Source organism: Lutjanus erythropterus, chromosome 6 (genome assembly GCF_056507025.1).
Source record: "Lutjanus erythropterus isolate fLutEry1 chromosome 6, fLutEry1.hap2, whole genome shotgun sequence".
In the NCBI taxonomy this organism is placed as follows: domain Eukaryota; kingdom Metazoa; phylum Chordata; class Actinopteri; order Lutjaniformes; family Lutjanidae; genus Lutjanus; species Lutjanus erythropterus.
In genome coordinates this window covers 2,202,720-2,229,532 of record NC_139322.1, presented here as the reverse complement: position 1 = coordinate 2,229,532, position 26,813 = coordinate 2,202,720, and the positions used below count along the sequence as shown (strand labels likewise).

Here is a 26,813-nt window from a genome sequence, read left to right as displayed (position 1 = left end):
GAAAGAAAAAGACTGGGACAGGAGAGGACAACGCTGGCCTCTCCAGTTCTCCATGAGTGTGTAGGAGCAGATCTGACATGCCCATACAAACCTGGGGTAAACAGATACACAGGCCTGTCAGGGTGTGTGTGTGTGTGTGTGTGTGTGTAAGAGTGTAAGAGTGAGAGAGGGAGTGAACATAATAAGTGAGTGTGTATGCGTTTGTACATGCATTATGTATGCAGCACTTCTTCATTCTTATTTGCATTCTTTTGAGCGGCCATGCTGGTGCACATGAACACCTTTTTTGTGTATGTGTCTCTCTGTGTGTGTCTCTGTGTGTGTCTCTGTGTGTGTGTGTGTGTGTGTGTGTGTGTGTGTGTGTGTGTGTGTGTGTGTGTGTGTGTGTTTAGGTTTAAATTTCAAGGAGGTGACGGGTCAAACAAGCCTGTACAGAGAGGACCTGCAGACCTCAGGTAGCTGACTGTCAGTCTTATTTTTTCTCATCTGATTCTGCCCGGAGACACAAAGAAGCAAATCACAAAACAACATGGAGGAACACAACTGGGGGTAAAAATGATTGGGCGACAGAAAACAAACTCGGTGACCAGAAAAATAGGATTTGGATTTGCACCTGATAAGATTTCTTAAATAAATCCTGATGTTCTGCTACCAGAAGTCTTAAAACAAGATATTTACTAAAGATTACAGACAGCGACGCAGGAGGACACTAACTGTCAAACCACAGGGATTCAGTTAGAAGCTAGAGACCTGAACACACAGAAACTGAAATGCAAACGTGTATACTGGCAATGGGAAAAGGGCCAGTTGCCTATCTTTAGTTTGTTTAGCAGCATTAAAAAAACTTGCATACCCACAGAAATTTGGGGGGCAAGAATAATATTACATTGTCTCACTTTTTAGAGAACTTCAAAATAACATTAGAGTTAAACTATTTTATGCAGAACTACAGGAGTTTTGTAATGGATTGCATAACAATATTAAGTTTCTGTTTTTCAGGTTGTTTGGTGTTAAACTACCCTGTGACTGCCAGACTGAAACACATTCCTCTACGCTTATTTTTTGATTATGAGTGGTGAGGCCCATCTCTGGACACAACTGGATAGACATGCAACCAATCAGAGTCCGTTTTCAAGCAGGAAAAAATGGATGCTTGGTCACAAATTTTCTCATATTACAGATAAACAGCACCCAAACACTAAAATGTAAAATATCTGAAGTGAGAAATAGGCAACCCAGTAACTGAATCTTGATTGACATTTAATCAGCAGTGCCTACTTTGACAGTTGGCTGTGAGTGAGCCAGGTGTGTGTGTGCCACAAATCTGGACTGGTGACATTTCTCTGTCAGTCATCATATCAAACCTGCCCCGTATTAAAGAAACGGTTGTGACTGGGCCAAAAAGAGCCAAGACAAATCTGTCTGAACAGGATGGCTAGCTACATCTGACTGAGCAAATGAAACACGAGCTCACAGATTCTCCTGGTTTCCAGGTTGGCGTACAATAGAAACAATGTTGAAATGATTAACTGACTAATTGACCTACCAAAAATTAACTGACAACAATTTTGTCATTTTGGCAATTTTGTTTATTTGTCAAGGGAAAAAGCCAACACAAGGATTTACTGCTTTCTTGTGTCTGCTTAAACTCTAATGTATATTATATACATTTGGGTTTTGGACTGAAACAACAGAAGCTATCTGACAACACCATGAAGGATATCGAGATATTTCTCACTGTCATTGTCTATGAATGAATAATGGAAAAAAAATATCTAAAGATAAATCAATAATAATAAATAATGGTTAGTTGCAGCCCTAAACACAAACTCACAGACTTCAGATTTACAAAATCCACAGAGTGTCTGCACTGAGAGGCTCTAGATGATGCTTGGTTACCTGCCAAACTGGTCGCCAGATAAGATAAACCCACTTTCGACATTGGCACGCTTTCCAAAAAAAACCTGATTGATTGTCTCAAACTGAGAGATAAAACAAGTCGGATGTCATGATAAGTCTGTAGCTGTTCTGTTTACTATTAAATGACTGGTGGAGATTTTTTCTGAAGAGAGAAGGAAGGATCAGCAAACCAAAAAGCTCCCGTTTAAAGGATTTATTTTTATTTTATTTTGTATGTTCCAAGCTTGTGATGTTTTCATGTTTTTGATGTGTGGATCTTTCTTTCTCCAGGAAACATGTAACCACATCTTTACAGTAGAAATGTATCACCTTGTCCACTGCAGTCACATTTTGCACACACTGTTTTTATTCTGGATTATACTGCACATGCACCAGGGAAAGCAGCATATTATACTTAGAATGTAATTGCACTGATAATTTGTTTATTTCTGCATATGGCAATAAAGACTTAATGGTTTTATGTTGTGGGGACCAGCTTGTGTCCCCAAAAGAAACATGGGTCCCCACAGTGTGAGTGTGTAAACACTTGTATGTCCCCACAGAATGAGTAATACATGTTCACACACACACACACACACACACACACACACAGACAGGCTGGTGAAAGTGTGCGAGTCAGCGTGTGCGGAGGTTGGTGACCTCTGACTAACAAACCATCTCCTGACATCAAGACGCGTGACTCAGTGAGGGACTGTCCCTTCAGCAGGCAGGTGAACGGGATCATCATTTAGACAGGATGTTGACACCCCCTCTGACCCCCCCCTCCTCCTCCCCCCACGCTTTCGACCTTTCACCGACACACGATGAGCAGACCACACAGGTACAGAGCAACTGACTGTTTCTGCTGAAAGCTTTGATTCTGCCAACATTCAGGCCTGGATTAGTTTTTCCTGCTGACACGTGCAGCTTCAGTGAGGTGAGATTAAAAACGCCAGACTGGTTCGCATTTCCTGCTGTCTCATTTCTAAAATTAAATAAAGTCTTTATGCACTTGCACTTTCGCTGAACATGTCTTCAGTTAATTGTTTGAAAGGGGATACACAATAATTTTCTCAGACCGACAGTACAGCCCCTGTGCAATTATTCAAAGGTGCAACACTGCAATAATTCAACTTTACACAACTGAGTTGACATGACAATAATATGCAATATCTCAACTGCTATAATTCAACTGAATACATAGAGCACTATTATTTATTTACTCTATAACAGCCTGACGCACATTAGTGTATGAAATTCTTGACATTTCTTATTTGTTATTTTCATGTATTTTTTCCAATATTGTATTTGGCGCTGCAGACTGAAGAACAAGGCACTTGTTTTTTACATACATGTGGAAGTGGCTAAGGTGATAAAATGAGTAAAAATAATATTTTTGACTAAATATTTTGATATTGTGACAACATTGTAGGGATGACTATTCGTGCTTTCACAAAATATTAATCCAATTAGATTTTTTTGATAATTACCGACTATTATGATTAATTTAGTAAAGGCAAATACTAGAAGAGCTACAACAGTCTAATAAGTTCAGAAAATTACTCTTTATTGTAATGCAGCCTTTAAAAACAGGAAAAGCCTTAAATCATATCACGATATATAATATTGATATATTGCCCAGCTCTACTTTAGACAAAAGTCTGCACAAAATGAACGAAACATTAATGTGGAATTAAGCGTTGAGTGTTTCATCAGTGGCTTCGCTCACCAGACTAAACAGCTCATACATGTTGCTGCTGACCCTGTCCTTCCTACACCAGTACACCTGCTGCTGGGGGCGTGTCGACCTCCACCTACTGTAGGTAACACACTGAGGAGAAGTACCTCATACAATCACACTTAAAATAATACGAACTGTCCCTTTAACATGTTGAAACATTAAAAGTAGGTCTTAGCTGTTTTGTAAATGTGTTTGTGGTGATTTGTTGTGTCCCTTCTTGCTCAGCCAATCAGCTTTTCCTTGAATTAAGTAATACAAATTTTTTTGGGTGTCATCCATACCTGCGTCCTTTCAGGTGTGCATATCTTTGCAGAAACATGTTTCAGCATTTAGCAACAGAGAGAAGCAACAGCAAGAATGAATTAGACGAACTGAGGAAGGATGGAGGGCAGAGAGTGAGGGGCCCACGAAAAGGGGACACGGAGGACGGGGGGGGGGGGGGGCTTCACATCAAAGTTGTGTCTGGTGGCTGGAGATTAGGGACCGCATTGCAAGAGGGGATTGTTCACTCCCCAAAGGGTATGAACATGAATGTGTGTGTGTGTTAAGGGGGGGTCAGCTCCTCAGGGTCTCTCTCGGGGGGCTGCATTCCTTGTCTGTCATGTACTTTATGGCCCCTTCCAGCTCAGATCGAGCCCTACACTTTATACATTGTCTACTTTGTTGCCTATTGTACAGACTGAAGCCTGCAGGCACGCAGGCTCATACAGTAAATCATCCTGAACTGTTCTCTGTGCAACTGATAACAGCTCACATTTTTATACATTAAAACACCAAAACTATAAATATAACTAAATTACTCATCTCAAAAAAGTTTTCCAAAGTTTTCCAAAGCCCGAGCTGACACCCTCAAACGACGCAAAAGTCCAAAACACAAAACTATTCAGTTTGCTGTTATATGAAGAGTAAAATAAACAGAAAATATTCACATTTGAGGATTATTAAAAAATAGCTCAAAGCGGTTTTTAAAAATACTTTCTGATGAATTTAATAATCGATTAATAATCGTCAGGTAACATGCAAAAAAGTAACGTTGTGAATATATTTTCATGAATTCACAGGTACAAGCACAAGTAAAAATGCACGAAAAACAAAAATGTTTTTAGAAATGAAAGTGATCGTAGAGTTGTAATTAATAATCATTAAAAGATTATTAGATTAATCACCAACAATTTTGATAATTGATTAATTGGTTTGTATCATATTTTAAGAAAAAAATGTCGAAATTCTCTGATTTGGGCTTCCTAAATGTGAACGTTTTCTGGTTTCTTTACTCCTCTCTGACAGTAAACTGAATATGTTTGAATTGTGACGTCTGCTTGGGCCTCAAGAAACAGTGAGCAATATTTTTTAAATCGTTTTCTGACACTTCATATACCCAAAAACTAATGAACTAATCCAGAAATTAATCAGCATATTAATTGACAATAAAAATAATTATTATTTGCAGCCAAATAATTGGATAACAGCGACATAGACTTGCTGCTGCCTGTGGATGACAGCAAGTTGCAAGCGCTGAACATCAAATTGTGGACAATACATCGATGGACATTTGAGAGAGACTTTGTGTGATCAGAGACTGTGAGAATGATGTTATCTGAGGCTTTGCTACTTGTAAGAAGTGCTAGAGTATTAGTTCAAGATAAGATACGATAAGATAAACGTTTACCAGTCCCACAATGTGGAAGTTGCAGCATATAGTGTAGCCACAAGCTAAGCACATCGTTGCTGAGGAAACACATCCACAGCTGCAGGAGCACGAGTGCTTCACCAGCTGACAGATGCATCCAGGAGGTGAGTATGAGGACTAATATTAACAGGTAAGGGTGTGTCTGAATTTGACTTGCAGATAATTGCGGGTAACAGGTCGGTTCCACTACTGAGCTCTGCAGGTGCGGGCGAGTGTGGGTTTGCAAAACTCGACCCACGTAGGACTCCACTTCAAATATAACCAGCGCTTCAGAGAGCACTTCATCAGTTTGAAAGTTTTGCAACTAAACTACATGTTCAAGTGATAAACTGGTGAGATAAGAAGAGAGGAGAGTTGCTAAGAGATATGGTGAAGTGCACTGGAGACAGAGATCTTCTTCTCTTCATCTTAAGTGCTGGAATCAGTGCCAATGTTTGGGTCAGGTATGAGCCATGAAGAAATTAAAGGAGAAATCTGTAATATATTTACCTTAATAAATCATAAAATAACCGTGATACACAAACAGTTTCATGTTAATTAAAGACCAAATTAAAGCCAAATGTTGGCTGAATGAGTCTGTGTCTGTCAAGGAGTAAAAAATCATTAATAATCTTGTAGAAGGAGTAAATGTTTATACAGTTAAGTTGAGCAATTTGTGAATGGAGTTTGGCAGGCAGTGAGACAGACAGCCACTGAACTCAAAGTCTAAACTGTATTTTCAGAGCAGTGGGCTTTTGTTTTCAGGACACCAGGCTGAACTTTACACCAACAGAGTAGGACTCACCCTCACTTGTTTTTGTTCATTTATGATGTTGCATGTGCTCCTGCGCTGCTCCTGCAGCCTGCAGAGGATCTCAACCTATTTAATAAAACACTCTATGGCCCCAATTTAGACTGCTGTGCTCATTTCTGCACGTGCAGTTGCTGCATATTACTCCTTTAAACACAATTTCTTTGCCAGTGTCATTACAAAATTCAGCATTTCTCTGATCACTTCCATTCATTCATGGCAGGGTGCTGACTCAAGATCCACACAGGGAGGTTTACTGATTCTGAAACTGGTGAAAAGAGAGCACAGGTATACAGAACATCATCCTTGTATTCAGTCTGAGGCTGTACAGTATATATTTTTGCTGTCAGACTGAAATTCTTAATTATGCAGCAGCTGTGGCATTAATTCAGGGTTAAATTCATCTCCAGCTTTCAACAACCTGCAAATATCCAGCCTCATTTCTCCTCAAACTTGACAGTTAACTCTGGGCAGTTTGTGGAAATGAAAACAGTATTATTATTTTAGCTGAGAGAAGCTTCAGACATCTCAGAGTTCATGTGTTTCAACTCGGTTTAACTTTTCGTAAGGCTCTCTTGATATTATCTTGGCTTCAAACACTAGTAGTGAGTAATCAGAAGATTACAGTGTGAAGTATGTCCAGCTGTAAACTTCAAGACGGCAAAGTAAAAGTGGTGAATCTCGCTCGCCAGCGCCAGACTCTGTTGAGGTTTTTGGTTAATCGCAGCCTCTGGGCAAAACCTACAATTTCACTTTTAATCTGTTGTGAGCTTCGCCCTTCTGCTTTACCTTACTGAACTTTTCCACTTGCTCCAAACATGACAAATATAAACTCTGTATAACGTGGTGTTTTCACCTTTGCACCAACAAAATCAAGAAAATACCAGTATGGGACTGCAACTAACTTTTATCTGCCAATTATTTCATAGATTAAACATTTGGTCACAAAATAGATATAAAAAAAAATGCCAATCACAACTCCCTAAATCCAAAGTGATTAAATTATTTTTCTGGTGATCCGAGGACAAAAATCCAAAACAAGTTGAGTTTACAATCATGTAAGTCAAAGAAAAAATGATCAAAATATCTGCAAATTATTTTCTTTTAATCGTTGTTTATAACTGATGCAGACGCTCATTTATTCAGTCATGGACATAAACCAGATTTATCTAAGTTAGATACTATGACGTGTTTATGCAGGTTGTTTTTCCAGTTAGCTCCCTGCTAATACTAAGAAATTAGATCATAATGTGTCACCTGACTTCAAGTAGACTTGACATCCTGGCTGATCCAATATCTAACTTTGTTTTTTTGTTGATTTTTTTTTTTTTATCTAAAAAGCAAATAACTGCAATTTCAAGCACTTTGTCCACAATCCAAGCACTTTCAAACATTGAACACCACATTGTTTTTGCACCATAGATGCGTCTTTGCAGACCTCTATACTGTTACTACACAAATCCATTACAAACTGTTGCAGAGGGATGGTGTTAATATACAAAAAAGTGTCTTTTGTGTTGTTTTAGAAGATGTCTGCAAAGTGTTCATTATAATATACCGATAAAACAAAGCACTGATTGGCAGTTTGCATACTAATATTAGCTATAATGTAAAATATGGACAGATAATTTTCTAACAATAATAATAATATAACAATAATTTTCGAGACAATCGGTGAAAAGAGCTGTGTAATTTGGTATGAATTACTGGTACATTTTAGTATTAATACTGGGTGTGGGTGAGGGATGGCGAGGTGTCTGTCTGGCACTTGATCAGTACCTGTCATTATCTTATTAAACCCAGTGTGACTCATTTATTTCATAATAAGATGTTCCAGGTGAATCCATTTTAATCCTGATGTTATTACCAGAATGTGTCAGATCTGATACTGTCAAGATTAAACTAAACATCACAACAGATACCACTGAGTCAGCACATAATCTTTTTAGATGGCGCTACACAAACCACAGTGTAACAAGACCTGCTGTGTATTTCTGAGTCCCAAAATCCACCATCCTACATGAAACTGCTCACAACAAGGTCTGTGGATTATCTTGAGTAACCAGGTCATGATTTTTGGAGAAGAGACACTGGTTTTGAGAAGGAGAGAATGTGATCATTTCTATGGCGATATCTCCAAAACTCTGCAACGCACAGCAAATCTATCTAAATGGATAAATAACACCACAGGCCAGCAGAAAAACATGTATTTCTGATGTTGGGGTGAACTGTCCCTTTAACACAAGTTCATCTTTAAACACAGGTTAGGACAGGGGTCTGCAACCTGCAGGACCAGGGCCACATGCCCCTCTCCAGTGGCTTTGACGAAAAAAAATATGGAAATAAAAAGGGGTCATTTAAAATGTAACAACTGTAAAAATGTGCAAATCAAAAAACATTTGGGTAAGTGTAACATGCCCTGACAATAAAGGCCTTTTAACTGTTTTAAAAGAGATTGCGTTAGAGTTTGTTTGTGATTTTTGAGTAGAAATTTGTAGCCTGCTCACCAAATTTTTAAAATTGTTTTTACATTTCATCAACTAATTTTTTTTGCATGTGGGGAATGTGATTGGTTGCAGATTGATAACCACTTCCTATTTAAGACGGCTTCTCATGGACACAAACTGTTAGTCTGATGAGGGTCCAGTACCAAAATGTCACAAATAAATGTTATATTGCAAGTTAGACAGTGTGCAGGAGTCCTTTTGCAATATTTCATCAACTAAAATGTGCATAATTTTCCTCTAAATTTTGCAGCTCAGTCTTGAGTCTCTGTACCAAAGCTACAGATGCCAAATCCCCCAAAAAAGGAGAGGTCTTCAGGAGAAAATATAGAAATAATTGTGGCTCCAAACAGAGTTTTCTGACTTTTTTGGACAAAAATGACTCTTTAGAGAGTAAAGGTCACAGACCACTGACCACTAGGAGGACGTTTTCTGTTCAGCACCTTATTGGAGGCTCTGCTCTTCTTATGGGCCGCACCACCCCATGGTTCCCAGTGCAACTGAATGCACTGTCTGTATTTATGAAATCTGGAGGGATGTAGATCGCCATCTACCGTAGGTAATACACTGACTATGGATGATTACCTCATGAAATTATCCAAACTGTCCCTTTAAAGTGATTTTGGAGCATGAGGTTGGGGGTATCTGCCTCTGCTGGCGGTAAACTACCTGAATGATGTCAGTATTCCAGTGAATTGACTCCTCCCCTCAACTCTCCACCGCATGGCTCCTCTCTCCAAAGACACTTCTTATTTATTATATTTGATATATCTGACACTGTCTGTCTGTTTTCCTGCCAACAACAGCTCCATTTATTAATAAATCACCAGGTGACATGAGAGCAACAATCCTACAAGGAAGTTGAGCCGCTAAACCTGCACCGTCCGTCAGTACATGTTCAAACTCCAGGAAACCACGACAGGCAGGCAGCAATAAAAAAACAAAAAGTGCAGAAATCCCAAGAACTCGTGCAGTTAAACCAGATCTAACATCAGCGCACAGTTAACCCTGCAGAAACACCTCAGGGGCTTTAAAAATCACTATTAAATCACTTTTCAGCAGTACGGACATGTTTTAAATCGTAATAACAGCACTATAAAAAGCAATGAGCACCGTAAATCGCGTTAAACTCACCGATCAGCACGTTCAAGTCCTTGCAGAATTATCAAATATACTACACTAAGAGGTACAAGTGCTATACAGTGAAAGAGATCACTATAAACTAGATTTAGTGGGAGAGACGCGCTGAAATGCCACAAGCGACAAACTGAAATGAGCTGCGATAAATTCTTCTATGGTTATTATAGGACAACTATAAAAATATGATAATAACTGCTTTATAATCCCCATAAACTCAATACAAACACACTCTTTGCATGATAATTATAATGAATATTGAGAAGAACATCAGGTTCATCTGCATGCAGATCGGTTTGTCGTGCACACATGGGCAAAAGACGACCAAGCTATAAACTACAAACCGACGATAAAAAGAAAAGAAAAAGAAAAAAGGCAGAAACCGGGAGTCAGGTAGTTGCCGAATTTAGATGAGGGGACAGAAAATTGACAATTTGAAATAAAAAGCGTGACAAAGTTGATTAAGTCTCCTGTAACTCAACAAATCACAAAAATCTATAATTTCGTAAGGGAGTCTGGGGACTTTCACTCTACGACAAAAGATCAAAATCGCAGGTACTGTTTTTTATAAAATGTGACAATTTAACGGTCATTTAAAGTTAGTTTTTTTTTTTCTGAAAGTGGTGTCAATTGTTAAATTAGTTGAAACAGCGTGTTCAGCTTCACAGATAGTCTTGCTTACCTTCATGTTCATGCCGGGACAAATCGGGACTTTTTTTTTTACGACTGCACGGTGGAATAAATGAGAAACGTGCCACAGGTGACGAGTCTGGATGCAAAAGTAGCGTCAAAATGATTTTTTTTTTTAATGTGCGCAAAGTTTCTTGATTATTCGCTCTGCAATAAATCGTGCACACCCGCCCTCCCCCGGTGAAAAACTTACATAACCATCCACGCTCCTTGCACTCATCCACGGCAGGAAAACCAGGAGGAAGGTGAGTTGTTGTCCGGAGAGTCGAATAAGTGAAGAATGCAGAATTAAAAGTTGAAACTTGAACTTGTACCCGGATTAAGAGTCGGTCTAGACCTCCTCACTCTGTCTGAGCATGCTGCTGCAGATCTCTGCCTCTCTCTGTCTTCTCCCCTGGTGTGTGTGTGTGTGTGTGTGTGTGTGTGTGTGTGTGTGTGTGTCCCTCTGGTCGTACACTGAGTGAACTCACTGTGGCTCGGCCCCCTCTATACTCGACCTGCAGGGACACATGAGAGCAGATTGGTCGCTCAAAGCGATCAAGGTTTTCGCAGGTGAGAATGTCAACTCCCATTTTCAGTCCCCGGAGGTTAAAAAACATGTGAACAGGAACTACTTTCAACACACACACACACACACACACACACACACACACACACACACACACACACACACACACAACTCTTTCCATATTTCATAAGATAAACACACAGACTTTCCCTTTTTCCCCGGGGGGGGCGAAACGCACTGTTGCTGAACAGAAACTACACATAGCCAGTGGTGGAATGTAATGAAGTACAGTTACTCAAGTACTGTACTTTAAACTAGAGGTTCTAGTACGTTATTTGAGTATTTACATTTCATCAGAGGTTGCAAAAGTACACATATACAACAGTAGAAGTACAGGTACTTTGATACTGGTGAAAGTAGAAGTATTGATTTTACTTCTTCACTGCAGTAAAAGTAAACGTTCAGGCTCTGAAATGTACTCCAAGTATAAAAGCAAAAAGTCAACCTCTGAAGGACATTTCTACATTTTCTACTGTTTTCTACTGTTTCTGTGCTAACTGAACCTCACCTTGCCTTTTCGTCTGGTTACATCTTTTCACCTTTTTATGTCTTGTTACGTTGTTTTTGTCTCGTTACATCATTTTGTTTTGTTACATCTTTTATGTCTTGTTACATTGTTTTCAGTTTCTTACATCTTGTTATGTCTTTTTTGTCTTATGTTGTTTTCATTTGATAAGTCTTTTTCATAGTTTTACGTTACTTTTATCATGTAACATCTTTTTTGTCTTGTTAACTCTTTAACGTTGTTTTTGTCTTGTAACATAGTTTGCATCTTGTTACTTATGTTTTTTCTCTTGTCATTTTCGTTTTTATGTCGTTTTCTTCTGAAGTCTTTTATGCAGTTTTTGTTTTGTTACGTCCTTTTCATCCTGTTACATCTTTTATTTTGTTTTTTGTTTCATTTTTTTCATCTTGTTACATCGTTTTCGTCTTTTACATCGGTTTTGTCTTGTTGCATTGTTTATGTCTCGGCTTTTTGACGTCTTTTTGTCTTACTTTGTTTTTGGCTTGTTACATTGTTTTCGTCTTGTAACTTTGTTTTCATCTTGTTTCATAGTTTATATCTTGTTGCATCTTTTTTGTCCTATGTTGTTTTGTCTTGTTACATCTTTTACGTTGTTTTTGTCTTCTTATGTCTTTTACACCTTTTGCATCTTGCTGTCTTGTTACATCATCTTTCATCTTGTTATGTCTTTTTTGTCTTGTTATGTCGTTTATGGTGTTTTCCCTCTTAAGTCGTTTCCTTCTTGCATATTTGACATTGTTTTTCGTCTCATTGCGTGTGATGTGTGTGTTTAATGTTTTATGTTTGATGTAATAATCAATAAATCCTCTCAAATGCATTAAAACTAAAGTAATGAGTCTGTTTTGCATTTTCATACTTCTATGACACTACATTTTAGAGGCAAATATTGTACTTTTTACTCCACTACAATTATCTGATAGCTTTAGCTACTAGTTACTTTTCAGCAAGGGTTGAAGTAACTAATCATATGTGCTCAAATTACTGTAATTCAGTCATTTTCAGTCTGTAATTTTACTTATGCTAAGTATGCATTACATTATGTCATCTACTTACTTTTGAAATCATAATTCAACACTGAGTGCAACTTGAATTATTATCCAAAGCTTTCATCTGCATGTTTGTAGCAATAAGGCTATCAACTGCAATGATTAGTTGATCGATTGTTTGTCAACTATTATTTATTTAATTGAGTGAATTCTAGAGGAACAGTGCACATTACTAAACATTTCTCTAAAAGTGAAGAATTTAAAAAATGGGTATCACTGCAACCCTGAAAGAACATTTGTGTGAAAAGTGAAAGTGAAATCATAATTTGGATATGAATTCTTGAGTTATGGCCAAGAAACATGTTTCGTGAGGTCACAGTGACCTTTGACCTACAAAATCATCCTTGAGTCCAAGTGGACCTCGGTGCCAAGTTTGAAGAAATTGCCTTCTTGAGATATCGCCTTCAGAAGAATGGGGACAATGGGTCAGACAGACGGATGAACTGAAAATAAAACGCCTCCAGCCGTGAAGAAACCTTTTTCAAGGTCCTTCAGTGTACAGTCAAGAATGTGAACAAAAAAGTTCAGGCTGATCAGTCCAGTAGTATTTGAGACTGGCTGCAAACAAGTTCCAGCCCTGTTGATGAGGCACACACACACACACACACACACACACACACACACACTGAAGTCTTGAAAAACCCTCTTGGATCAGCTGGAAAATACATCATCACAAAGCTGATGCTTTTCTGACTTTAAAGGGTGACATGGTTCTCACATTACAGCTACAGATATATAATCATCTTATAGACCATGATGCATTGCTGTAGATGAAACTAACCGCCAGTATATAAAGTTGTTCAAATAAGCTCAGTAATGCAGTAATATTAATTAAAAAAACAAGGCACTGAGGTATTGTGGGTAATGAAGTTGCTGATAAAGTAGCTTAAGATTGTCATGCAAGAGAAAATGCATATCTAAAAGAAACGCTGGGAAGACCTGATTGCTTCAGCGTTATCAGAGAATTTTGAGGCCTGGTAAGGTTTGGAAACTAAGCATACAGATAACATATGTTCATGTGGGAGTCCAGAAACTGTGCATCTGAATCACAGAAATGAAAGGCAACAACACTTCACAGAGCTGTCAGGTTCTTGCTTTTCAGTGAAGTTTATTATTTTGGGGGAAAATCAGCTGGCTGAGAAGGCTATCCAGAGTTTTTTTTACAGTCTACATTCTAAAATATGAACTGATGTGACTCCTTTTGTTTAACGTACAGTGAAGAGAAGCTTTACACTTTGAAATGTATTCACAGGCTCCTGCTTATGTCACTACATCTGACACAGATCAAGATATTACAATCAAATCATAACACTGTCTTATAAATTATAAAGCACTGTTCAATTAAAGCAGTTGTGATCCTTTGATAATGTTAAAGGACCAATACTAAAGTTTAGAAATACTAATTTCAAGTAAATGTCCTGCATTCAAAATATTTTAAAAATAAAGGTGTATTATCAGCAAAATGTACAATGAGCAGCTATCGCCATCAAATATACCACTATGTAGTTGAGTAACAAGTAACAAGTATTATTACAATTATTATTAGTATTATACTAAGTAATATTTGTCTGTATAAAGAAAAAACTACCTCAAAATTGTACTTGCCTGAGAAAAACTTACTTTTGACCACTGGATTAAAACACCCAAAAGTAAATTAGTTCAGTAGCTCCACAACGTGTTTCTTACAATTCATCATATTTTCTGTAGGAAAATCCTTCATCTGTAATATAATCAGTAATTTCAGCTGTAAGATAAATAGCAGAATTTGCAGAAAATGAAAAGTAATTCAAACACAGTAGTCCAGCAATAAGTGAAACACTGTCAAATTAACATTAAACTGAAATTAAAAATATCTAATATTCTAATAATCACAGTTCTGATTGATTGTTTGCAGTCAAAACCACAATTTTATGATTAGAAAAGACTGCATTTGCTTCTTGTAGTAACGTCACTGACGCGGCTACTTGTGACGCATGCGCACAGACGAACCAGGAAGCGTTGGACTGCACAGCGGAGCAGAGCAGCTCGGACGGTTTTTGAGACAAACTGAGCTGATATTTAAGATGCAGCTCCACTTTAGTAAAGATGTTTTACCGGATTCTGTCAGCACCGACTTTCAGAACCTGAACAAACTCAACGAGCAGGTAAATAAGCAGGTTATAACGCCACGCCTGGGAGATAATTAAAAAGGCTAAACGAGAGAGCATCAGTTTAGCCGTCTGAGCTCAAGGAGTTTCTCAGCTTTAACTCTTCTTTGAGCTTATTTTTGAATTGCTGTCATAGTTTTTTAGGGTTTAAAGTTGAATAAGCTCGCGCGTGTATGAATATTTGGGATTTATCCGATTATCAGAGCCGTCAGTAAACACACCACCAGTTGACAGACTGACAGCTCATATGTGAGTCATGTGACAGCAGACTGACTGTGGAGCTGTGTGTAGTTTAACATCTGACCATAATATATAACGTTAGAGTCCACTGTCTACTGTATTTCCCTCATCTTGAATCATCATCATCATCATCATCATCAATATTATTATTATTATTATTATTATTATTATTATTAGTAGTAGTAGTAGTTGTAGGAGTAGTAGTGGTAGTTGTTGTTGTTGTAGTATTAAGAGAGCCACAACTAACACTTATTTTTATCATCAAGTACTCTGTTGATTATTTTTTCGATTAATCGTTCATTTGTTGGTGTCAGAAATTGGTGAAGAGTCGCAATCAGTGTTTCCCAAAACCCAAGATGACGTCCTCAAATGTCTTGTTTTGTCCACCACCCACACACATTCAGTTTGCTTAAGTAGAGTAGTGAAGAAACCAGAAAATATTCACATTTAATGAGCTGGAATCAGAATTTTTTTTTACATTTTTGTCTGTAAAAATTACTCAAACCAATTATTCAATTATCAAAATAGTTGGCACTTAATTTAATAATTGATTATTTGATTAATAATTGCAGCTCTAATTATTATCATTATTATTATTATTATTGTTATCATTTGCCACTAAATTTTGGAAATAATGACAAAGTTCATTATAATTTTCTAAAATCATTGAATCAACTAACTGGTGCTGGATTTTTGTGACTGATACTGACACTAATATTATAGAGATTAGAAAACTTGTAACAATATGTCATCTTATAGAAATGAACAATCTTTATATGGATTCCTTTGATGTATTTTTTTTACAGCATGGTGACCAAGAACACTATATGTACGGAGTAGGTTATAATTTTGAAGTGCTCTGTGGTGGACACTGTTTCTAATACTCAGGCCACCCAGCTTGCTTGTACCTGTGCTTGATGGTTATTTCAAATGCCTGTTATATATTCACACCAGCAGTGTTTCTGCTGCAGCGCTGAAGTGGAGCACGTTACATGTCTGTGACATATTCTACAGGTACAGACACTGACACTGTAGTGAAAGGTGTCAGAAATGCCTCTGATACAGCCTAAAATACTGGATTAGGTGTCTCTGCACCCCTCTGGTACCTACAAACAGGACCCTGCTACTTCCCAGCAGGGTCACATATGCAGTTTTTTTGAGACAGGCTATATAACGCTGATAACAATCATGTCACTTCCAGACAGGGTTAGTGGTATACAGCTGTTTAAGAAAATTAAAAAATAATAAATAATAATGATATTGATATATTTTAAATGCATCAGATTGTTGCCACAATGGGCCGCAAAGTTCAGGCATCTGAATCCGTATCTGAGAGGAAAAAAATAGTATCGGAACATCTCTAAATTCTTGTGCATCTTATTTGTCCAAAGCAACATATAATAAATGCTTTCAGCATTGTCAGTTTTCTGTTACCTAAGTAACTGGTTGACTCAACCTTTAATGAACTTGAAATAAAGTTTCAAGTAGTAAACTTGAAATCTTACTTGTAGCTCGCTGTCAGAAATGAATTTATTACCTCTGCACCCAGTGTGTATCAGTCAACACTCACTGATAATCTTGGAATGAAATTTCTCAGGCGTGTCATGGAAAGAAGAAGAAGAAGATATGAGCTGTTTGTGAACAGTCAGGTGTCTTACTTCAAACAGAAATAGTCGTGAAAACAGTTTTGATATTTGTGTAAAAAAGTGTAGAATTGAATTAAACAGTGGTGTGGAAACAGACGTCTTCCTTTTGCTAAAAACCTATTTCATCTCACACAAACACAATCAGTGATTAATTATAATATTTAACCTTTATTAATTCAGGAAAGATGCTTGCTGAAGAACTAATTTCTGTAATAAATAAATAATAAACAACAAACAAAAGTTTAAAGAGAGGGGCTCTCAAGACCCCCCACAAATTTTATAAAATATCAACACACAGTTAGGACAAAGATCCTGTGAGTTTTTGATAAAACTTTTCTGTCGTTTCTTGATTTAAAGAGTTGTTCAAAGTTTACTTTTCTCCAAAAAGCCAACTGCAGCTCAACATTTTTTCAGACATTAACAAAGACTTTCATTTTTTCCATTTTGTGCAGCAATTTCATCGTCTGATTGAAATTCTGTTCCAGTTCTTGCTAGAGCCTAAAGAGGTGAACACGCACGCACACACACACATACACACACACACACACACACACACACACACACACACACACACACACACACACACACACACACAATTTTGATGTTAATGGGACTTTGGACTCAGTGATTAGCCTTGATAACTGAACCGAGGTAAAACATTGCCTGTCCTATTGTGTGTGTGTGCAAATGAATGCATGCATTTGTGTGTGTGTGTCTGTGTGTCTGTGTGTCTGTGTGTCTGTGTGTCTGTGTAGACGGAGAGGTTCATGCAGCAGCTCAGTGAGTTTGCAGGAGAACATGGGATGAGTGCTGGTCCTCTGAGGAACCTGATGAAGAGTGTTCTCCTTGTGCCACAGGGTGGGACACACACACACACACACACACACGCACACACACACACACACACACACACACACACACCAAACGGTTCATTCACCAAGACTGAGACAAACATAAGTTATTTCCAGTTATTTCCAGGTGTCCCTCTACTTCAGTCAGCATTTTCCTACATTACCCAGAATACATTTTGTTAACCAGCAGAGAATTCACCTGCACCTGTCAGATTCAGTATGGAACATGGAGAGACTAACAGTGTTTTTAAGAGTAAGAGTCAAGAACTTTCAAGATTGGTGCAGTGTACAAATTTCTGCCCTGTCCTTAAACGCATCGTCATTATTAAAGGAATAGTTCAACATTTTGAGAAATTAAATTTAATTCATATCTTAATCCAATACTAATAGTAGAGTGTTTTGGGATCGAACAGGCTATCAAATCTTAAAGGGATAGTTCAGATTATTTGATGTGGGGTTGTGTGAATAGAGCCCCACAGAATACACAGTATTTTCATTGTTTTATTTTGCCATCAGACAGTCTTTGCTGATGGGAAACCCCCGTTTTATAAGCCAAGTAATGCTCTCCAAACCAACCAAACTCCATATGAGAAATCAGTCATTTTACCTCACAGAACATGGGATTTGCTGGTCTGCTGCTGCCTTGATCTGTTAGTTTGTTTGTGTTATTTTGTGACTTTGCTTAATCATTTTAAAACACAGAAGTCACACAATAACACAAACTAACAGATCAAGGCAGCAGTAGACCAGCAACCAGCTCAAATGTTCTGTGAGGTAAAATTACTGTTTTTGCCAAAGGAGTTTGGTTGGTTTGGAGAGAGTGGTATTTGACTCATATAATTTCAGTCTGTCATCAGGAAAAGCTGTCTGACAGCAAGGCAAAGTGGTAAAATATTCTGACCATAGTGTACACTTAAACTGATATACATTTTTTAGGTGTTTAGTTTATTTATTTATAGTTTCTTCCTTTTTTACCTGTAGACATAGCCAGGCTAGCTGTTTCCCTTTGCTTCCAGTATTTATGCTAAGCTAAGCTAACAGGCTCATCGAACACTCAGCAAGAGAGCTGATTTTCCAAAATGCAGAATTATTCTTTTAATGCTGTATAGCTTGTTTTTCTGCTCCTATGGGGGAATTTTCTCGTTTTGAGATCATTGTAGGTTCGTGCAAACCAGGGAAAAACGATCTCCCACTCTTTGTGATGCAAAAATCATGTTTTATATTGCTAGAAAATTTTCTGCTCTCAAAGTCCAGTATAACCAACCAGATGTTTTGATATATTGTAATATAATCTACAAAGAATTACTGCATTTTAATGGTGTATGAAGCAGGATGTTTCCTTTCCTTGTCGTAGTCAAAACTAAGCACTAGTTTTGAATTTTCCCACAACACTAAACTTGATACTCAGAAAAGTTCAGCTGTAAAGTGACAGAAAAGCTGCAGCTGCAGGAAGTTTCTGTCTCACTGACAGTGATTTCCCCTGTTGTCTCCTCAGGAGCCCTGAAGAAAAACCTGACAGCCGAGCAGATCAAAGAAGACCTGGTGACATTAGGTACACATCCGAATCCTTCACCACACAGCCTGCTGGATAAAGTTCTCTTTATGACGACCCGTCATGTTGAAAAGTCTAATGAAGCTGGCACCCGATTCCCACAGTTCTGCTCATTGTGAAGGTTTAACACATGAAACTAAACCTGCTTTATCTGTTGATTCTTCAGGACTAAACGAAGACAAGGCGGCTCATTTTTCACAGCAGGTAACTTTCCATAAAGTCTCGATGGGACAGTTTTTAAATTCTAGATTCAGTGCAACACTAAGAAATGCACGTATGTTACTGATTTGAAAATGTCGAGAAGAGGGCTAGGAGGAATCCTAGTGATGAAAAAAGATCCTGTAAGTCTTAATTTTGAGAAACTTTCTAAAAATTAGTGAAGTTAATCATTTCTAATCTGATGATGATCCAGTTGATAAATGTATTTTATGCTGCAGTCTGTGCATTAAAATATGTTCTAATCATACCAGATGTTATTTCCTGAGCACAGCTGTCTCTGTATCATGTATAACTGTATTTTTCAGTGGGCGGAGCACTACACAGCGCTGTCCAGACTCGCTGTCGGACAGACTCTGATGGTGAACCAGCTGGTGGACATGGAGTGGAAGTTTGGAGGTAAATTTAGGTCTTTACAAAATTATAGGTTCACTTCAAGTCTATTTTTGATCAGGAGGGCTGCAGTCGTCTCTCCTCTCAGACTCACAGAACACATTCATGAACACACAGGCTCTAGTCTTACAGTCTTACACGGTCGTCAGCATAGCTTATGTCCTCTAATTCTTTGTTTTGGCTTTAGTCTCACTTGAACACCTCAGATGAGTGGAGCTGATGGGTCTCTATCAGGCCTCACTGTTTATTCATACAGCCTAATGACTGGTTAAGACTCACAGGTCATAGAAATGCTAATACAGCAGGCAGGAGAATGATTAGCATTATGTTAAGCTATTGGTGAGCTGCTCTTCACACTTAAAGACACTGTGTTGGAGTTCATGAGGGGAGTGGACAGGGAGTGTCTGCTGTACGTGCTGCTCTCCACTGTAGTTTAGTTGAGTGTGCAGTTATTGACGTGCTAAACACCTTCGGCTGGGCAAACAGTCTGTGTCTCTGCATGTTGCCAATGAGGCGGCTGGATCCAGTCGGGCATCTGTGGAGACGTGACTGGTCTGAGAGACAATATGTCCACTGCTCAGACCCGTCAAAGACAATACTCAACAGCTGAAGAAGGAACCTGTTTAAATTGTGTTTTAGGTTTAAATTATGTTGATCCAAACTTTTAAACAAGCTCCAAATGAAAAAAGATTTAAGTTTAAACCAGAGTTTAGTTTTTGCTCTAAACTTAGATTCAGTTTAATTCTGTTGCACCAAAACTTTAAACTCCAGTTTAAAATGTGATCCACTATTAACTTGAAACTGACACAAGTTTGTCGATGAAAGTCAAGGGACAAATTCAACCCCAGAGTTTTGTGATGCGTCACGTCTTTCTCTCTCTCCAGGTGATAATTTGAGCAACAAGTATTTCTCAAAAAATAAACTGGATCTTCTCTGCCGAGCCATCATGAGTAGGCTAACTACGCTAACTTATTATCTAGCTAACAAATAATGCAGCTAGCTAGCAAACTATTACAATAAAAAAAACTTTTTATCTAGCTAATAAACAAGGCACTGTTATGTGAACCTTAAAGCTAGTTAGGAAACAATATTATATATATATATGTATAAAAGATGTCAACATAAAACATATATACTTGAATATCATATAACATGGAGCACACTAATAAAAATTATCTTTATTTTATAGTAGATCTATTGAATTCTTAACAAGCAATCAATCAGTTATCAATTAATATTTATCGTTCCTAGTTTGCGCAATTACAGCTGAATCAATAAGTCGATTAATCAAGGAGTTGTATTTCTACAGATGGAATTAAGAATGATTTATAGACATTATTTATGTAAGTTTATTCATCTATTTTACTTTATCAGTTAGTTTATTATTATTAATGTTGTTTTTTTAATCCCTGTTATCTTTTATCTGCAGTTTTTATCTCATATTAAGGTCCACACTTGTTCTGTCTTATTATCGGCTCGTCAGTCATCTGTGAAGCACTTTGAACTGCGCTAACCTGCATGAAACGTGCTATAAAAACAAAGCTTGAAGTAATGTAATGGATTACACTGTATTGGCTCTTTTACATATACAGTATAACAATCAGTGATACATTTGTTTTCTCAGATAGTCTTTTGAAATTCAGCTCTTAAAGTTGAACCAACAAAGATCTGTTCCTGTTTGTTGTTTCATTTTATTTTCTTACCCCAACAGTGACTGTCGGCACCAGTGAAGTACAGAAAGTGGGCAACATCTTCCTGCAGGTATGAAAACTCAGTGAACCCTGCCTTCAGCTGACCACACACACACACACACACACACACACACACACACACACACACACACACACACAGTCAGTCACAGAGTTCCTTGTTCAGTTTTGCTGAACACAAACTTTGTCCCTCTGCAGTTGAAACTGGTGGTCAGAAAGGGGAATTCCACTGAGAACGTCTACATGGGTGAGTGACTCTGTGCCGTTACTGGCAACAAACTGCATGAAAAATGATTTCATTATAATTTATTGTGTTTGGCACAAACCTCTGGCCTAATCTTATCTCAAGGTGTCAGATCCACATGAGTGAAGCAGCATCAATGAACATTTGAATGAAGTGCTGCAGAAACACTGACAGAACGTGTTTCCTTTATTCTGTTATGAGTGAGGACACTGCGCAGGAGTTATCTGCATGAAACTGAAGTTGTTCAAATATTTGAAACCAACCAAACATTTTTTTCTTAGATTATCTGTAGCTGTGTTGCTGAACTCAAGCAGAGGGTGAATTAGAAGCAGCAGGAATGCAGATTGCAGCAGCAGTGGAGAGAAAGGTGGTTTGACCCACTGACACAGAGACTATAATTTACTCTCACATTCTTCTGACATTCAGTTGCTGCTGCTGTTGCTCATTTTGGAAAAGCTTCACAAATGTACATTTTAATGCTGGAGGAACAAATTGCATTGCAAATTACAAATTTCCGAGCAGCAGTGGAAAGAAAAGCACAGAATGATCCAGAGCTTATGAGGAGGAGTTGTTTTTATGAAAAAAGAGAATGTAGAAAAGCAGAACGCAGGTGGCGAAAAAACAAACTCCAGGTTCATTATGACATCTATAAAGAAAGTCTGCGCATCTATAACTTGGAGCTAAAAAGGGCAAGGCAGTCCTTTTTCTCTGAGATTATCAACAAAAACAACAACAATGCACGGACCTTATTCACTGTTGTTGACAGACTGACAGACCCCTCAGCATCAGTCCCTCCTGAACTGCTGTCCACCAAGGCATGCAGTGACTTTGCCTCTTTTCTTACAGACAAGATTTTAAAGATAAGACAGACAGTCAACACAGTGGCTATTTCACCTATTTCACCTGTGCCTCATAACACTGCTCCAGTTAATTTAGCACTTTTTCACCCCTTAGATTGTGCAACTTTGATGGACATAGTCAGAAATCTTAGGTCCACTACCTGCTGCCTCGACACTCTGCCTACAAGCTTTTTTAAGGATGTTTTTAACTGCATAGCATCAGATATACTTCAGATAGTAAACAGTTCTCTTCAGTCAGGCCTTTTTCCAACGGCCCTGAAGACCGCAGTCATTAAACCTCTTTTAAAAAAGCCTAACCTGGATGCCTCAGTAATAAACAACTACAGGCCCATATCAAACCTACCTTTTTTAGGAAAGATAATTGAAAAGGTTGTTTTTCAGCAACGTAATGCCTTCTTGGTGCAAAAACAATTTCTTTAATGTCTTTCAGTCTGGATTTCGAGCACATCACAGCACTGAGACTGCACTTGTAAAAGTTCTGAATGACATTCATCTGAGCAGTGATGCATCAAAGATTTCAGTTCTGGTATTACTGGATCTCAGTGCTGCATTCGACACAGTCGACCATAAGACTCTGCTCGACAGACTTGAAAAGTGGGTGGGACTTTCTGGTACTGTGCTAAATTGGTTTAAATCTTATTTACAAGACAGGGATTTCTTTGGCAATTATGAATCTGTGCGAACAAAAATGACACGTGGAGTTCCTCAAGGGTCCATTCTTGGGCCTCTTCTGTTCAACATCTATATGCTCCCTGTTGCTCAGATTATAGAATATCACAACATCTCCTACCATACTTATGCAGATGACACACAACTCTATATTACAGTGTCACCAGATGACTACAGTCCCCTACATCTGTTAAATAAGTGCATTGATGAAATCAATACATGGATGTGCCAGAATTTCCTACAACTAAACACAGACAAAACTGAGATAGTTGTTTTTGGCCCTAAAGAACAAAGATCAAAAGTGAGTGCTCACCTTGAATCCATGACACTAAAACCTAAAAATCAAGCCAGAAATCTCGGTGTCATTCTGGACTCAGACCTAAATTTTACCAGTCACATAAAGACAATCACTAAATCAGCCTACTACCACCTTAAAAACATAGCGAGAATTAAAGGATTTCTGTCTGGGGAAGATACAGAAAAACTTGTTCATGCTTTCATTTTCAGCAGGCTGGACTATTGTAACAGTGTCTTCACAGGTCTGAGTAAAAAATCAATCAGACAACTGCAGCTCGTCCAGAACGCTGCTGCCAGAATCCTCACCAACACCAAGAGAGTGGAGCACATTACACCAGAGCTTAAATCATTGCACTGGCTTCCCGTGTGTCAAAGGATAGACTTTAAAATCTTCTTACTTGTCCATAAAGCACTAAATGGTCTCGGGCCTAAATACATATCTGATTTGCTTGTACGTTATGAAGCACCAAGACCCCTCAGATCATCTGGAACAGGTTTACTCAGTGTTCCCAGGATCAGAACCAAACAAGGTGAAGCAGCCTTTAGTTTCTGTGCTCACCACCTGTGGAATAAACTTCCAGAACACCTGAGGTCAGCTGAAACTGTCGGCTCATTTAAATCAGGGTTTAAAACATCACTGTTTACTGCAGCCTACCAGTGAAGTGGATACGTTTCATATTTTTAGGATAATCTGTAGCTATTGTTTTTATATTTGTCTGCTGTCGCTTTTGTTTTATGTTTGCTTCTTTCTTTATATGCATTTCTGTAATGTTTTAAACTATTTATTGTCCTGCTTTTAGCTTTTGTTTTTAATTATCTCAAATGCAATTTTAATGTTCTTTTATTGTTTCTATTTTAATGCATTTTCAAGTTCTGTAAAGCACCTTGAATTGCCTTGTGTATGAATGGTGCTATATAAATAAAATTGCCTTGCCTTGCCTTGCCTTATGCCCAAACTGCACAAATCCCCGAGCAATACATGTTAAACTTTCATTATCCAGAGAGAAGACCCCGCCTGCTGGCTCAAGTCACCCAGTTAGACTCTATGATCAATCCTGTAGCGATCTGTTCCTATTCCTCTGTTCCTGGAAAATGTGTCACAAACAAAAAGAAACCACAAACAGGTGTGCAGAGTCTCTTTTCATGATCGCCTGCAGCTATGTGCAGCATTACTAATATCCAGAATGAGGGGACTTCTGTGTTCTTAAAGGGAAAATTCACCATTTCACATGTACATGTCCAGTCAGTGATGATAGTAAATGTCACTGTCAACTGACGTAATAAATTCATCAGTGCTGCTACATTGACAGACATCACAGTGATGCTGTTGGTGTTGAGGAAGAGCTACAGGCTGTTTCAGCTGAGTTTAGTAGTCTCCTCCCGACAATTGTGCTGCTACAATGCATGAATTTGGGGATTTATGGTTTAGGCTTGGTTTGGGTCATTGATTAACACATTTTTGCAGGTAAGCTGGTGCAGACTGGCTCTCATAACGGGTCAGTTTTGGGTGGGTCTTAAAAAACTGCTAATATTAACTAATCAGTTCCCCCATTTATTCCCTTATTTTTTCCCTTTAAAGAAGTACCAGACACTTAAGGCCCAAGTGCACTGAAAGCGTCTCACACACGTGTTTTGAAATACACTTCTTGTTTTAAATCATGGAAGGCGCACAAAAAGCTTCAAGTGTACGGATGCACGGATCGACCAGCCAGAGACCAGAAGTGGCCGGTTTTCAGTGTGATCAGTCCTGACCACTGACTGGCCGGTCAGCGTCAGACATCTGATTCTGTTCCGGTCAATTTCACACACGCGCCGCACAATGATCAGGTCATGCACGCAGTGACACAGTTGGTAACTTCACAGCCACAAAAGCACTGATCACAGCCACACACACTCAGACACATGCTTCCATGAATTCGATGTGAGCGACAGATTCAAAGAACAGAATAAAGAGAAAACAGACAGTCTGCAAGGAGACAGACAGTTGAGCAGCTGACGTTTCACCGAACAGCAGTAAACTTTCTAGTTGTTCAGGGTAATGTTAGCCAGCAGCAGTTCACAGGCTGATGGGTAACATCTCACCTCCTGTTCTGGCTGAAGAATAAACATTTTCTCAACCAGACGTGTTTAACTTCTTCTGTTTTCTTCACTGCAAAGTTTTACTAAATCAAACTGTTTCATGACATCAGTCTCAGGTTTGTTTTCATCTGCTTCCACATGAAATCACGTCCCACAAGACCCTGCAAGACCACTTTTGGAGAAAATATAAAATTTATTTAATAGTCAGTGTTTCATTATGAACATTTACAAGAAAAGCTGCAAAAATGTTTGTGAATGCAATTATTGTTTGTAGAAAGACAAAATCAGAATCGGGGAAAAAATCTGATTCAGCAGTCAGACCCTTAAAAAAATTGGAAATCGGAATTGGCCAAGTCGAAAATTTCTAGTTAAGAGGCGTGTCAACCTGCCTTCACACAGCCACTCCAACCTTGTATATGATTTTGGAGCATTAAATGAGGACCAATATTTTTTCTTCTGCAGGCACAGAACCAGTTTGGAGAGATCTCGAAGGAATACAAGAAGGTGTTGATGTGAGGATTGCTGACAGGGCTGCAGCATCACCTCAATCCAGATTTTAGTAGTGTGATGATCATAAACAGTGACCTGCTGCTGGTTCTGTGTTGTTGGTTTTTCAGTCTGATGCCTGCAGGAGCATCAGTTGACACGTGTCACTTACTGCTTTCAGTGTGTTTGGGCCTTTTGTTTTAAAAAGAGCAAATGGAAAAAAAGCTGTCATGAGACAGGATATGCCACAGGTTTATACCAAAGTATGAAAGGGAGCTGCAAAACTGAAATGTTTACAGTTTTTTGTAGTGTAATGCAGTTGTACAGAGTTAATCTTGAACACTTAATCTACTAACTGTTTCCTCTTTTCTTCCCTCATCTCTTCCAGAGTTGACGCTTCCTCAGTTTTACAACTTCCTACATGAGATGGAGAGAGCCAAGGCCAGCATGGAGTGTTTCAGCTGAGTGTGTGTGTGTGTGTGTGTGTGTGTGTGTCAGAGAGAGAGAGAGAGAATGTCAGAGAGTGTGTATGTTCATGTCAGGCTGTAGCTGCAGGGCAGTGTATGTGTGTGTGGTATGTATCACGTCATTTTGTGTGTCTGTGTGTGGCGCTGATGCCCCTCCCCCCCAGTGACTGAAGCTGAACACAAAAACACATTTTTTTGTACTGCAAGACATTTGTACTCAAATCTACTAATAAACATGAATGAAAATAAAACAGTTACACTCTGCATGTTCTTTCAGCTTCGATTTACGTGACTGACTGATTTCATCGTAATCGGGTTTCTTTTCTCTGTGTTTGAAGGTGAAGTATTAGTTTGTTTGTTTTTTGT

General features: G+C 38.4%; 2 protein-coding genes across 3 annotated transcripts in view; one reads left to right on the top strand and one right to left on the bottom strand.

The window, feature by feature from the left end:
• Positions 1 to 10,917, bottom strand: part of dnmt3bb.1 (DNA (cytosine-5-)-methyltransferase 3 beta, duplicate b.1) — a 52,574-nt gene extending 41,657 nt beyond the window's left edge. For both annotated transcript variants that reach the window (XM_084720185.1, XM_084720186.1), the window contains exon 1: positions 10,645 to 10,917. In XM_084720185.1, the coding sequence (XP_084576311.1) occupies positions 10,645 to 10,652 (8 nt within the window). In that variant the 5' untranslated portion in view covers positions 10,653 to 10,917. The remainder of the gene's footprint in view (positions 1 to 10,644) is intronic.
• A 3,635-nt stretch (positions 10,918 to 14,552) lies between these two features.
• Positions 14,553 to 26,468, top strand: commd7 (COMM domain containing 7). Its single transcript, XM_084720184.1, has 9 exons — positions 14,553 to 14,735; positions 17,077 to 17,130; positions 17,380 to 17,482; positions 18,971 to 19,027; positions 19,194 to 19,231; positions 19,552 to 19,642; positions 21,348 to 21,397; positions 21,544 to 21,592; positions 26,369 to 26,468. Exons 1-9 carry the CDS (start codon positions 14,565 to 14,567, stop codon positions 26,443 to 26,445), a joined length of 690 nt encoding a protein of 229 aa, XP_084576310.1. The 5' UTR covers positions 14,553 to 14,564; the 3' UTR covers positions 26,446 to 26,468.
• The last annotated feature ends 345 nt before the right edge of the window (positions 26,469 to 26,813 follow it).

Coding starts and splice junctions, on each gene's coding strand:
- commd7 (XM_084720184.1), top strand. CDS start 14,565: ATGCGCACAGACGAACCAGGAAGCGTTGGACTGCACAGCGGAGCAGAG. Junction 17,483..18,970: donor TGTTCTCCTTGTGCCACAGG/GTGGGACACACA, acceptor TTGTCTCCTCAG/GAGCCCTGAAGAAAAACCTG. Junction 19,028..19,193: donor AGAAGACCTGGTGACATTAG/GTACACATCCGA, acceptor TTGATTCTTCAG/GACTAAACGAAGACAAGGCG.